The sequence below is a fragment of the Cetorhinus maximus genome, chromosome 12 (genome assembly GCF_964194155.1).
Source record: "Cetorhinus maximus chromosome 12, sCetMax3.hap1.1, whole genome shotgun sequence".
NCBI lineage: Eukaryota > Metazoa > Chordata > Chondrichthyes > Lamniformes > Cetorhinidae > Cetorhinus > Cetorhinus maximus.
This window is the reverse complement of record NC_135890.1, coordinates 62,626,791-62,639,937: the sequence shown is the minus strand read 5'-3', so window position 1 is coordinate 62,639,937 and position 13,147 is coordinate 62,626,791. Positions and strand designations below refer to the sequence as shown.

The following is a 13,147-nucleotide window of genomic DNA, read 5'->3' as shown; positions in this document are numbered from 1 at the left end:
TCAAAGTCCAAAACCTGCAATCAGCACTTGGTAACACCTCCTCTGAAAGAAATCTAAATAGTTTTGTTCAGATTTACATCTGTCTAGTGAAAAATAAATGTTTAATCAGATCGACATCAAAGAACTATTACCCTGCTCTCATGCCCACATGTCTGTCCTTGGCCTGCTGCAATGTTCCAGTGAAGTTCAACGCAAACTGGAGGAACAGCACCTCATCTTCCGATTAGGTACTTTACAGCCTTCTGGACTGAATATTGAGTTCAACAACTTTAGATCATGAACTTTCTCCTCCATCCCCACCCCCTTTCTGATCCCCCTTTTCCAATAATTTATATAGATTTTTCTTCTCCCACCTATTTCCATTATTTTTAAATGTATTTCCATCCATTGCTTTATCTCTACCTTTTAGCCTATTTCGATCTCTTCCCCACCCCATCCCCACTAGGGCTATCTGTCCCTTGCTCGTCTTGCTTTCTACCCTTAATGTCCCCATTAGCACATTTCTTAGCTAATATCACCACCGTCAACACTTCTTTGTCCTTTTGTCTGTGACATCTTTTGGCAATCTCCACCTATCACTGGCCCTCTATCCAGCTCTACCTGTCCCACCTCCCCTTAAACCAGTTTATATTTTACCTCTTTCCTATTTTTCCTTAGTTCTGATGAAGAGTCATTCTGACTCGAAACGTTAACTGTGTTCCTCTCTGCAGATTCTGTCAGACCCGCTGAATTTTTCCAGGTATTTTTGATTTTGTTCAACTATTTTCCTGGATTCGAAACATACATATGCCTTTGTCTCGGGGGAATTGTAAATTCATTATTACTCCTGATTTAGTAAAGCACAGATTACAGAGCACAGGGAATGGTCACATGATGAACTGATATCATTTGTTTTGCAAAGGAAACAGACATTGCCTTTCATTCATAACTAGATTTAATGCATTGAAATCGTAAGTGACAGTTCTGGTGTTATTACTTTTCCTTAGTCAATTATAACTGTAGAGACTGAGGCCAGGATTTTCCGGCCCTGTTGTGGGTGGGACCCGCTGTGGGTGAGGCGATGTCCCAGCCAGAAGTCCATTGGCTTGTGGCGGGACCGGAAGATCGTGGCGGCAGGTGGGTGCGGAAAACCCCGCTGAGTGTTTTCCTAGTGACATCCTCTGCAGAAACAGACAAATTAAAGGGATTAGCCACTGTAAACTCTGATTTAGGATTAAAACATTGGCACAGATTTCTCATTTGATACAATATATTACATCTCACAAAAGGCTGAGACACCAATAAATAAAAAGCACACTGAAGCACTTAACATCACATCCAACAGGAATATTATCGAGTCAAGTTTCATATAGGAATAACAAGATATTAATGAGATTCTCCACATGCTGATTCCTGGCTGACTGGTTTCAGTTTATGAATATACACATGAAGTGCCTTGTTCATTCTCTTATTAATTACAATATCTTTAGTCATCTACCAGGAGTTTCACCCTTTTCAAATCTTATTACAGTAGATACATCTATATTGTTCTCCAGTCTTTTGTGGTTTCAGCTGCTCCCAACACTAGAGAGAGCATTTGTTAAAAGAAGAAGTTTATATGAACCATATCCCAATAACCAGTATAACCAGTTGTTGGTTTCAAGAGCATAATTCTGTCAGTCCAATTCTTGTCCAAACCTTGAAGAGTTCCTCACATAACTCAATATTCAAAACACTTCTTTATAATCACCAGACTTTGCTCACATCGACAAATCCACTTGGTTTTCAGATCCTGCTACTGGCATTGATCTTCCAACCTCCTCCCTCCTCACACACATACTGCACAGAATGGACTCTATCAGTGCTGCTGCAGGGATTCTTCGCTACCTCAAATAGAAACACTAACACTGAGAAACCAGTTAATTTAATAGGTCTGATGGTTAACCCATGCACTCAGCTGGCTCTCACACACACTTCTCAGTCCAACTTGCTACTTATTTCTAGAGCTTTCTTGTAGACCTGAGTGAAATTATCCAAGTCTGTGAGCAGTGAGGAGCTGCTGTCCACCAGCTGTTGGTGGAAACACTTCATGTGGCAAATCTGTGGGTGATTCCTGAGATCCTCAAAGTCCTCGAGATGCAACAGGTTTTCTGCAGATACGCAGCTGCGAATCGGCCTGTCCTCTGGTAAATAATGCAGGTGAAACAATTCTTTGGAAAGGAGGCTGCACTCATTTTTTGTGGTGGGTGTGTGGTCGCAACCTTCAGCCCCCATCATCTGCTCTGCTGATTCTGTAAGCCCTGGTGATAAAGTGGTTGACTGAGTGTTAACATCACAAGCTGAAAACCTGCCAGCGTGCTTCAGAATTCCTTTCTTTCGATATGTAATTATGCCAGGGCCCTTCAATTCTGCAACATGTTTAGTTGAGGAGCTGGAGTTGGTACTAGCATCACCAACTTGGTGCAGGAACTCCGAGGATTCACTGTGTTCCGGTGAGGAGTAGTAGCCGGACTCTCTCTGCTGTGTTTTCTTCAGGATTCCCTTTTTCGGCGTCACAATGGAGTGTTCTGCAGCTTGTGTGGACAGAGGAGTTGGTTCAGTCTTCCCACTGGCTCCAGCAGATGGACCATCCCTGTCAAGTTCATGCTCCAACACTCCTACCACAGCCCCTGTACTGTGAGAGCGATAGTCACTGTTAATCTTTAAAATTCCTTTGGGCCTTTTCAAAATGCACTTGGCTGGAGTGTTAGTGGACACTCCTTCATGCAGACTGGATGCAATGTCATTCCCTTTCTTGGATTTCTTCACAGATTGGACTGCTGGCATCCCTTTATATTTATAATGCTTGACTGGGCATTTTACCTTTGACTCTCCCTCTGACTGTAAACAGCGTGAGTGATGTTGCCGATCGATAAACTGAGCGAGGAGTGGAGAGTCCGAGCTTGCAGCTGGATCACAGTCACACACACTCACTTGGTAACCCCAGTTCACCCACCAGTGATTAGCAATGTCCTCGATTGTGGCTCGGTGTTCTGGATTCACCATCAGCATCCACCTGATGAGGCCACGGGCATCTGTCACAGACAAGGAGCAGGTAGTTATTTAGATCATTGTTCTACAGTTTCACTAGTTACAGGGCTGCTCTTGGGTTTTTCTTAATTGGTCACTGTGTATGTCCTACTTTTGTGCTCTGACATTCATCAGTACAAATGGCCTCAGTCACTTTATCCCTTTGATGTGTTAAACACTCCTGTCCTGCCTGAGAGTATAGGTATACAAGGAAGAATAGCCATAGGAAGTTTTTAAAATATAGAGCCATATTGGCTTTGTCAGAGGGAGGTCATGCCTAACAAACTTGATTGAATTTTTTGAGGAGGTGACCACGTGTGTAGATGAGGGTAGTGTAGTTGATGTAGTTTATATGGATTTCAGCAAAGCCTTTGACAAGGTCCCACATGGGAGACTTATAAAGAAGGCAAATGCACATGGGATACAGAGTAATTTGATAAGGTGGATTCAAAATTGGCTTAGTAGTAGGAGGCAGAGGGTGATGACAGAAGGATGCTTTAGTGACTGGAAGCCCGTGTCCAGTAGCGTACCACAGGGCTCAGTCCCCTATTATTTGTCATTTATATAAACAACATAGATGACTATGTGGGGAGTAGGATTAGTAAGTTTGCGGATGACACAAAGATTGGCCGGTGGTTAACAGTGAGGGTGAGTGTCTTGGGCTACAGGGAGATATAGACGGGATGGTCAAATGGGCAGATAAGTGGCAGATGGAATTTAACCCTGAAAAGTGTGAGGTGATACACGTTGGAAGGAGTAATTTGACAAGGAAGTATTCAATGAACAGCATGACACTAGGAAGTTCTGAGGAACAAAGGGACCTTGGCGTGTGTGTCAATAGATCTCTGAAGGCAGAGGGGCACTTTTAGTTAGTGAGGTGGTGAAAAAGGTATATGGGACACTTGCCTTTATCAATCGAGGCTTGAATTACAAAAGTAGGGAGGTCATGTTGGAGTTGTGTAGAACCTTGGTGAGGCCAAGCTGGAGTGTGCAGTTCTGGTCGCCACATTATAGGAAGGATGTGATTGCACTGGAGGGGGTGCAGAGGAGATTCACCAGGATGTTGCCTGGGATGAAACATTTAAGTTATGAAGAGAGGCTGGATAGACTTAGGTTGTTTTCGATGGAGCAGAGAAGACTGAGGGGTGACCTAATCGAGGTGTACAAGATTATGAGGGGCATGGACAGGGTGGATAGGGAGCAGCTGTTCCCCTTAGTTGAAGGGTCAGTCACAAGGGGCCATAAGTTCAAGGTGAGGGGCAAGAGGTTTAGGGGGGATGTGAGGAAAAACTTTTTTACCCAGAGGGTGGAGACGGTCTGGAATGCACTGCCTGGGAGGGTGGTGGAGGTGGGTTGCCTCACATCGTTTAAGAAGTACCTGGATGAGCACTTGGCATGTCATAACATTCAAGGCTATGGGCCAAGTGCTGGTAAATGGGATTAGGTAAGTAGGTCAGGTGTTTCTCACGTGTCAGTGCAGACTCAATGGGCCGAAGGGCCTCTTCTGCACTGTGATTCTGTGATTCTATTCTACAATGGCTTAACAGGCCTGGAGCATGAGAACAAAATCATCTTGGAGGAGAGGTAAGGAGTATCATGAGTGTGTTGTAAATCAGTCAATTGACTGTAGGGAGGCAGCTGCATGAATAAGCTTGTGTTCTGGATGTACTGGGAAGAGGTGAAAAGGAACCCAAACTGGGTCCACCAAGGCCTCTCAGCTCCCCCAGAAGTTCCCGCTTAGACAGGACACAAGTCCCCTTTAAGCTACATGTGTGCGTGGCCTTGTAAAAAAAATTAAAGGGCTCGTCCACTTAAACGAATAGACTGCAAACATCAAAAAAAAATTTGATGGGGTGTTGATCTCAGCCCCAGGACATCGCTGCAGGAGTTCCTCAGAGTAGTGTCTGAGATCCAACCATCTTCAGCTGCTACATCAACGACCTTCCTTCCATCATAAGGTCAGAAGTGGGGATGAATGCACAATGTTCAGCACCATTTGCAACTCCTCACATACTGAAGTCATCCGTGCCCACATGTGGCAAGGTTGGACAAGGTTTGGCCTGACAAGTGGCAAGTAACATTGTGGCACACAAGTGCCAGGCAATGACCATCTCCAACAAGAGAGCATCTAACCATCGCTCCTTGACATTACCATCATTATCTCAAGTCTCTTCTCATAAATATAGTTTTCCATTCCTAGCACTTTAGGAATCCTGAGGGTATGGAAGGAGCTATATAAATGCAATTTCTTTCTCTCTTTTATTTTGATAAATATATATAATAGGAAAAGGGAGCACATTTAAGGGCTAAAGCCATCCCCATACTCCCCCGAAAGACTATTTCTGACCAGCCCCAACCCTGCCATTAATCCCCCTGCCATTTCTGACACCTGTTTACTCTGACTCTGTTTCCTGCACTCTATCTACTCATTACACCAGCGTTTTTCAAAATGGTTTGGTGGTACACCTTTCAGTCACTCTCTGAAAACCCCTGGTCACCAATACTGCATTCTGATTATCCATCCAGTCACCTCCTCAGAAACACTTTAACTCAAATTATGGATTCTAAATGGTTCCACAATTGGCATTAGGCTTAGCAATATAATTTTAATAGCATCTTCATATCAAGACCCCCATACCTGATGGTGGAGTGGGTTCACGGTAATCCCCACTGCTAATCTGCCTGACGAGGTTTCTGTGGTCGCAACCATCAAATGGCATAGTCCCATAAACCAGAGTGTAGAGCAGCACACCAAGGGCCCAGCTGTCTACCTTTGATAGGAAGGGAGAGAAACACACAATTACATACACCATGCAGCTACATATAACAGACTGTGACAGCTTCCACAGACACACAAGCTCACAAACATTTCTAGATTGAAAATCCTGCAGTATTAAGCACATATATAACCAGTGGAGCTCCTGGCTTGTTGTTTGCATTGTAATGGTGCTTTGAGATTGAGCTATTGTCCTGTGTGACTAGTCATTACTGACCTATCTCCCACAAACTCTGTATTGTGGTTCATCTGGCATCTGTCCACCTGAGTCTGATGTTACATTCTTCATGTACAGTTTTTCAATCTAGAGCTTTGGGAACATAGCCTATGCACGTTTATTATAAAAACTGATAAAAAGAAAGATACTTCCATAAATCCCTCACACTAAAGATGCTGTAATACCTTTCTCAAATCAAATCTCAAGGATAATTCAGTAGCACCGCCGTGATTGTGACAACTTCTAACGGTGTTTTCACTGTTGAAAGCTCCAAAATTCCTTCCCATTCACCCCTGTTGGTCAGTTTATTGCTCAATCTGGTGCAGCAGGGTAGAAGTAGGAATCCTCACTACCTCTCTCTACTAGTCTACACAATCCATTTCTTTATCAAATTGTTTGGACTAACTGAATGAGTCACAGTAAACCATTACCTGTTCCATTCGCATGGTTGGTGTTACATTGACTAGACAGGCCTTCCAGCAATACTTAAAATGTAATTACAAAGAATTCCAAAATTATAATTAAAAGACCCTTAAATCAACTGACTGAGAATTAAAAACAAGTGACTGCCAATAAATTAAAAATGTCAAATGTTTCATCAGCGAATATCTATTCCATAAGAACAGAAGGACATTTTTCTTATTCTCTGACACTAACCCGGCAACACACTGGTAAATTCTCCAGCCTCTGGCCCTAACCCAGCAATACACTGGTTAATTCTCCAGCCTCTGGCCCTAACCCGGTAATACACTGGTTAATTCTCCAGCCTCTGGCCCTAACCCGGTAATACACTGGTTAATTCTCCAGCCTCTGGCCCTAACCCGGCAATGCTCTGTTTAATTCTCTAGCTTCTGGCACTAACCTCTGGCCCATGATACGGACGACCATTGACAATTTCTGGTGAAGCATACAGCGGGCTTCCGCAGAATGTTTGCAAAAATTTGTCCTTCTGGTAGAGACTAGAAAGTCCAAAGTCTGCAATCTGTAGACGAATCACATAGGGTCAGAATGTTCATAAACACTAATATATAAAAGCTATGCTGTAATTGCACCACAGAGGAACCCTTTCCTGCAATCAGTACATTTGCTGGTATTGCAACAGATGGTGGAGGTGGTATCGCAGAAGGTGTTGAAGGGGGTATCCCAGGGGGTGTTTTTTTTACTCATGGGATGTGGGCTTTGCTGGCTGGGCCAGCATTTATTGCTTATCCCTAATTGCCCTTGAGAAGGTGGTGGTGAGCTGCCTTCTTGAACCGCTTCAGTCCATGTGGTGTAGGTACACCCACAACGCTGTTAAGAAGGGAGTTCCTGGGATTTTGACCTAGCGACAGTGAAGGAATAGTGATATATTTCCAAGTCAGGATGGTGAGTGACTTGGATTGGAACTTCCAGGTGGTGGTGTTCCCATCTATCTGCTGCCCTAGTCCTTCTGGATGGTAGTGGTCGTGGGTTTGGAATGTGCTGTCGAGGGAGCCTTGGTGACTTCCTGCACCGCATCTTGTCGATCGTATACATTGCTGCTACTATGCGTCGGTGGTGGAGGGAGTGCATGTTTGTGGATGTGGTGCCAATCATGCGGGTTGCTTTTTCTGGATGGTGTCAAGCTTCTTGAGTGTTGTGGGAGCTGCACTCATCCAGGCAAGTGGGCAGTATTCCATCACATTCCTGACGCGTGTCTTGTGGACAGGCTTTGGGGAGTCAGGAGGTGAGTTACTCATTGCATGATTCCTAGCCTCTGACCTGCTCTTATAGCCACAGTATTTAAATGGGTAGTCTAGTTCAGTTTCTGGTCAATGGTAACCCCCAAGATGTTGATGGTGGGGGATTCAGTGATGGTAATGCCATTAAAACATCAAGGGGCGATGGTTGGATTCTCTCTTGTTGGAGATGGTCATTGCCTGACACTTGTGTGGTGTGAATGTTACTTGCCACTTGTTAGCCTAAGCCTGGATATTGTCCAGGTCTTGCTGCATTTGGACATGGACTGCTTCAGTATCTGAGGAATCACGAATGGTGCTGAACATTGTGCAATCATCAGCGAACATCCCCACTTCTGACCTTATGATGGAAGGAAGGTCTTTGATGAAGCAGCTGAAGATGGTTGGACCAAGGACACTCCTGCAGTGATGTCCTGGAGCTGAGATGACTGACCTCCGACATCCACAACCATCTTCCTTTGTGCTAGGTATGACTCCAACTAGCAGAGAGTTTTCCCCCTGATTCCCATTGACTCCAGTTTTGTCTAGGCTCCTTGATGCCACATCTGGTCAAATACTGCCTTGATGTCAAGGGCAGACACTCTCACCTCACCTCGGGAGTTTAGCTCTTTTGTCCATGTTTGAACCAAGGCTGTAATGAGGTCAGGAGCTGAGTGGCCCTGGTGGAACCCAAACTGGGTGCCAGTGAGCAGGTTATTGCTAAGCAAGTGCCACTTGATAGCACTGTTGATGACCCCTTCCATTACTTTACTGATGATCGAGAGTAGACTGATAGGGCGGTAATTGGCCAGGTTGGATTTGTCCTATATTTTGTGATCGGGAAATAGCTGGACAATTTTTCACATAGCTGGGTAGATGCCAGTGTTGTAGCTGTACTGGAGCAGCTTGGCTAGGGGCACGGCAAGTTCTGGAGCACAAGTCTTCAGTACTATTGCCAGAATATTGTCAGGCTCCATAGCCTGTGTAGTATCCAGTGCCTTCTGCTGTTTCTTGATATCACATGGAGTGAAATGATGCTGGAGACCTCCAGAGGAGTTCGAGATGGATCATCCACTCGGTAGTTCTGGCTGAAGATTGTTGCAAATGCTTCAGCCTTATCTTTTGCACTGATGTGCTGGGCTCCTCCATCATTGAAGATGGGATATTTGTGGAGCCTCCTCCTTCAGTGAGTTGTTTAATTGACAACCACCATTCACAACTGGATGTGGCAGGATTGCAGAGCTTAGATCTGATCCTTTGGTTGTGGGATCGCTTAGCCCTGTCTATAACTTGTTGCTTACGCTGTTTGCCACGCAAGTAGTCCTGTGTTGTAGCTTCACCAGATTGACACCTTATTTTTAGGTATGCCCGGTGCTGCTCCTGGCATGCTCTCCTGCACTCTTCATTGAACCAGGGTTGATCCCCTGGCTTGATGGTAATGATGGAGTGGGGGAATACGCTGGGCCATGAGGTTACAGATTGTGTTTGAGTCCAATTCTGCTGCAGCTGATGGCCCACAGTGCCCCATGGATACCCAGCCATGAGTTGCTAGATATGTTCGAAATCTATCCCATTTAGCACAGTGGTAGTGCCACACAACACGATCAAGAGTATCCTCAATGTGAAGCTGGGACTTCGTCTCCACTACGACTATGCGGTGGTCATTCCTACCGATACTGTCATGGACAGATGCATCTGCGGCAGGCAGGTTGGTGAGGGTGACGTCAAGTATGTTTTTCCCTCTTGTTGGTTCCCTCACCACCTGTCACAGACCCAGTCTAGCAGCTATGTCGTTTAGGACTGGACCAGCTTGGTCAATAATGGTGCTACCGAGCCACTCTTGGTGATGGACATTGAAGTCCCCCACCCAGAGTAAATTCTGTTCTGTTCCCTTGCACAGTGCTTCCTCCAACATGTTCAACATGGAGGAGCACTGATTTATCAGCTGAGTGGTAATTAGCAGGAGGTTTCCTTGCCCATGTTTAACCTGATGCCATGAGACTTCATGAGGACTCCCAGGGCAACTCCCTCCCGACTGTATACAACTGTGCCGCCAGAGCACAGTGGTATATAGGGGTACATGGGTATCGCAGAGGGTGTTGGAGGGGGTATCGTAGAGGGTGTTGGAGGGGGTATCACAGAGGGTGTTGGAGGGGGTATCGCAGAGGGTGTTGGAGGGGGTATCGCAGAGGGTGTTGGAGGGGGTATCGCAGAGGGTGTTGGAGGGGGTATCGCAGAGGGTGTTGGAGGGGGTATCGCAGAGGGCGTTGGAGGGGGTATCGCAGAGTGTGTTGGAGGGGGTATCGCAGAGGGCGTTGGAGGAGGTATCGCAGAGAGCGTTGGAGGGGGTATCGCAGAGGGCGTTGGAGGGGGTATCGCAGAGGGCGTTGGAGGGGGTATCGCAGGAGAGGACATATTTTATTACATTTTCATTTTTTATATTAATTTTTTTATATCTCTTCATCTCCCTGAGGCAGCTCTGTGCCTCAGGGAGATTATGCAACATTCACTCGCGCACGTGTGAAGTTCGCGCTCAGCTGGCTTGCACTCACTCCATCCCCCTCCCCCGACCCCGCACAGGCAGCGCTTAATGCTGCCGCTAAATTGCGGTGTGGTGCCGAAATGCGGGCGATGGTCGGCTTTCCGACCGCCCCCACCGAACACCCCCACCAAGGGCAAAATTCTGCCCAGTGTGTTTATTTATTCCAAAGGTTACTGGTAAAACTTAGTGCTATGACAGATTTTTATTATCAGGAAGGTAAAGTTCAAAGACATAGTGAAACAATAAGTATTTGCATTCAAAGGGGAAAATATGTATAAAGGAGCGGGGGCTGTGTATAAGGGAAAGCAGTCTAAGATGCAACAAGTGTGAAATGCCTTCAGCTGGTATGTACCAAACTGCTGCCTCCAGGCACTGAAGTTAAGAGAACTCGCTTTGAATTCGACTGTTCAGGATTTACTTTGCCTGGGTCTTTTAAAACCTATGAGGACGATTTTCTGCTTGTTGGACGGGCGCAGTGGGCGGGTCTGGGAGTGGCCGCGCAACAGTCCGCTGCCTGCGATCGGGCCCCAACCGCGATTTCACGTTGGCTGACCAATTAAGGCCAGCCAGCATGAATCGCGCACTGAAATGCTTGGCACTGCCTGGTTGGGGGGGGAGACGAAGGCGAGTGCGAAAGTCAGCGCAAGCATGCGGGTGCACTCAGTGAAAGCCCCCTGATGGCATAGCTGCTTCAGGGAGCTAAAGATTTCTTAACATTAAAAATAAAGATTTTAAAATTAACGTAAGCATGTCCCCTCATGTGACCCTGTCACATGAGCAGGGACATCTTAAAATTAAGATTTAAAAATTTTTATTTTATTTTCAATTAACATTGGAAACCTCATTCTGCCCATGGATGGGGTTTCCTCAAAGATCCAAAGGCCGCTTGGCCTTTTCCCCAACCCGCCAACCGTAAGGTTGGACTGGCAGGGAAAAATTCACTTTAATTAATGTATTAATAGGCTTAACAGCCATCTTAATTGTCGGCGGGCATGCTGTCCACTCCCGCGCATGCCTGCCTACCGAAATGTCGCACAAGTGCGCGATGACGTCGGGACACTCGCCTGATGTCGTTGTGCATTATTTCATGCTCGTGCATGTCGGATGCACGTCTGCACGCCGAGTTGAAAATCCAGCCCTATGTGTTTTACTGTTGTCTTAACGAAGGCGTAACTGGGAATCAGATTAACTAGGGGATTTAAAAGTTATTGTAGCAGTAATTTGTATACTTTTGTATGTGCTAACAATCTTTTCTTTTATTAATAAATGTTTAATTTAGTTTTATAGAAATCTCTTAAGACTCGGTGGTCTTATTATTACTGATTTCAAAGCCCGCATCTTGAAACATACAAATTGACAATTAGTTGTTACAGTTGTTTCAAGTTGCCCTCTGGGATTTGAACAGCTCAGCATTTACCATCTGCTGTGCCGTAACAATAGTAAAGAAGATATTAACACAGGGAAGAGTGGGGCAGCTTAGACCAAGACACCGGAACCATCGGGCCTATGAGTTAACCATTTCCATGCGATTTATTTTTAACAGACAAGAACCCGCTCTGGTGTCTCCCTGGTGCCAGGGTAAATGATATCACGGAGGGTGTGCAGGATATTCTGCAAGGGGGTAGGGATTGAGCCAGGAGTATGGTACATGTTAATACCAATGAGATGGAGAGAGCAGTAATTGAGGTCCTATAGTCAGATTTTCAGGAACGAGGGAGGAAGTTAAAAAGTAGAAGGTTGAAGGTAGCAATGTATAGATTATTCCTGGTGCCACATGCTAGTGAGTAGAAATAGGAAAATAGGGAGGATCAATGCCTGGCTTGATGCATGGTGCAGGAGGGAAGACTTCAGATTCCTGAAGCATTGGGACCAGTTTTGGGGAAGGAGGTACCTATTCAAAAGGGATGGGTTGCAGGTCAATAGGACTGGGATCAATGTCTTCACAGGGAGATTCACTAATGTGGTTGGGGAGGGTTTGAACTAAATTGGCAGCAGTGTGAGCACCAGCAATATAGATGTAGAACAGAGGAATGAGGTGCATAAAGGAGTGAGTGTGTTGGATCGTACTAGAGAAGGGAGTGGTGCCATAGGAGCGGACTAAGAAGGACTATGAGGAAAAACAAAGACAGGTTTGTAATGCATGTGAGCAAACAGACAAATATTGTAATGGTGGAATAAGGTTGGTGAGCTACAAGCACAAATAATCACGTGGAAACATAATGTTGTGGCAATAACAGAAACATGGTTTAAAATGGTGAAGATTGGGCGCTTAACGTTCAAGGATATAAAATGTTCAAAAAAGATAGAGATGGGAAAAAGGGAGATAGGTGGTAATACTGATTCGGGAGACATTGTAGTGTTGGAAAAAGAGGATGTCTTTGACAGGGCAAGGACAGAGTCCATTTGGTAAGAGTTGAGAAGCAAAAAGGGTATGATCACACAATTGGGAGGATTCTATAGGCTTCCAAATAATGAGAGAGATAGAGAAGTAAATCTATAGGGAAATCACAGAGATTTGCAAGAACTATAGAGTGGTGATACTGGGGACTTGATCTAAATATTGATTGGGATAATGATGCAGTAAAGGGAAAGGATCAGGGTTGCAGCGGGGAGATTGTGCTGAAATGTGTTCAGGATAACTTCCTTAATCAGTATGTTGGTCCAATTAGAAATGAGGGCTTGCTGGATCTGGTCCTGGGGAATGAGGTGGGCCAAGTGGACCAAGTGTCTGTGGGGGAACATTGTGTAAAAGTGTATCCCAAAGTTTAGATTAGAAATGGAGAAGATCAAGGAACAATCCAAAGTGGGACATCTAAATAGGAAGAGGGTTAACTTCAATGGGATGACACAAGATCCAGCAAGGGTAA

The 13,147-nt window shown here is 45.3% G+C and overlaps 1 protein-coding gene across 2 annotated transcripts in view; it reads right to left on the bottom strand.

The window, feature by feature from the left end:
- Window positions 1-919: 919 nt before the first annotated feature.
- LOC144687082 (NUAK family SNF1-like kinase 1) overlaps window positions 920-13,147 on the bottom strand; it is a 149,064-nt gene continuing 136,836 nt past the window's right edge. The window contains exons 5-8 of one of the 2 annotated variants that reach the window (XM_078552844.1): window positions 6,904-7,023; window positions 5,687-5,819; window positions 2,975-3,053; window positions 920-1,160 (exon numbers count right to left, since the gene is read on the bottom strand). In XM_078552844.1, the coding sequence (XP_078408970.1) occupies window position 1,160; window positions 2,975-3,053; window positions 5,687-5,819; window positions 6,904-7,023 (333 nt within the window). In that variant the 3' untranslated portion in view covers window positions 920-1,159. Of the gene's footprint in view, window positions 1,161-1,956; window positions 3,054-5,686; window positions 5,820-6,903; window positions 7,024-13,147 lie in introns of those variants that run through there. The other variant, XM_078552843.1, reaches the window with a different exon arrangement.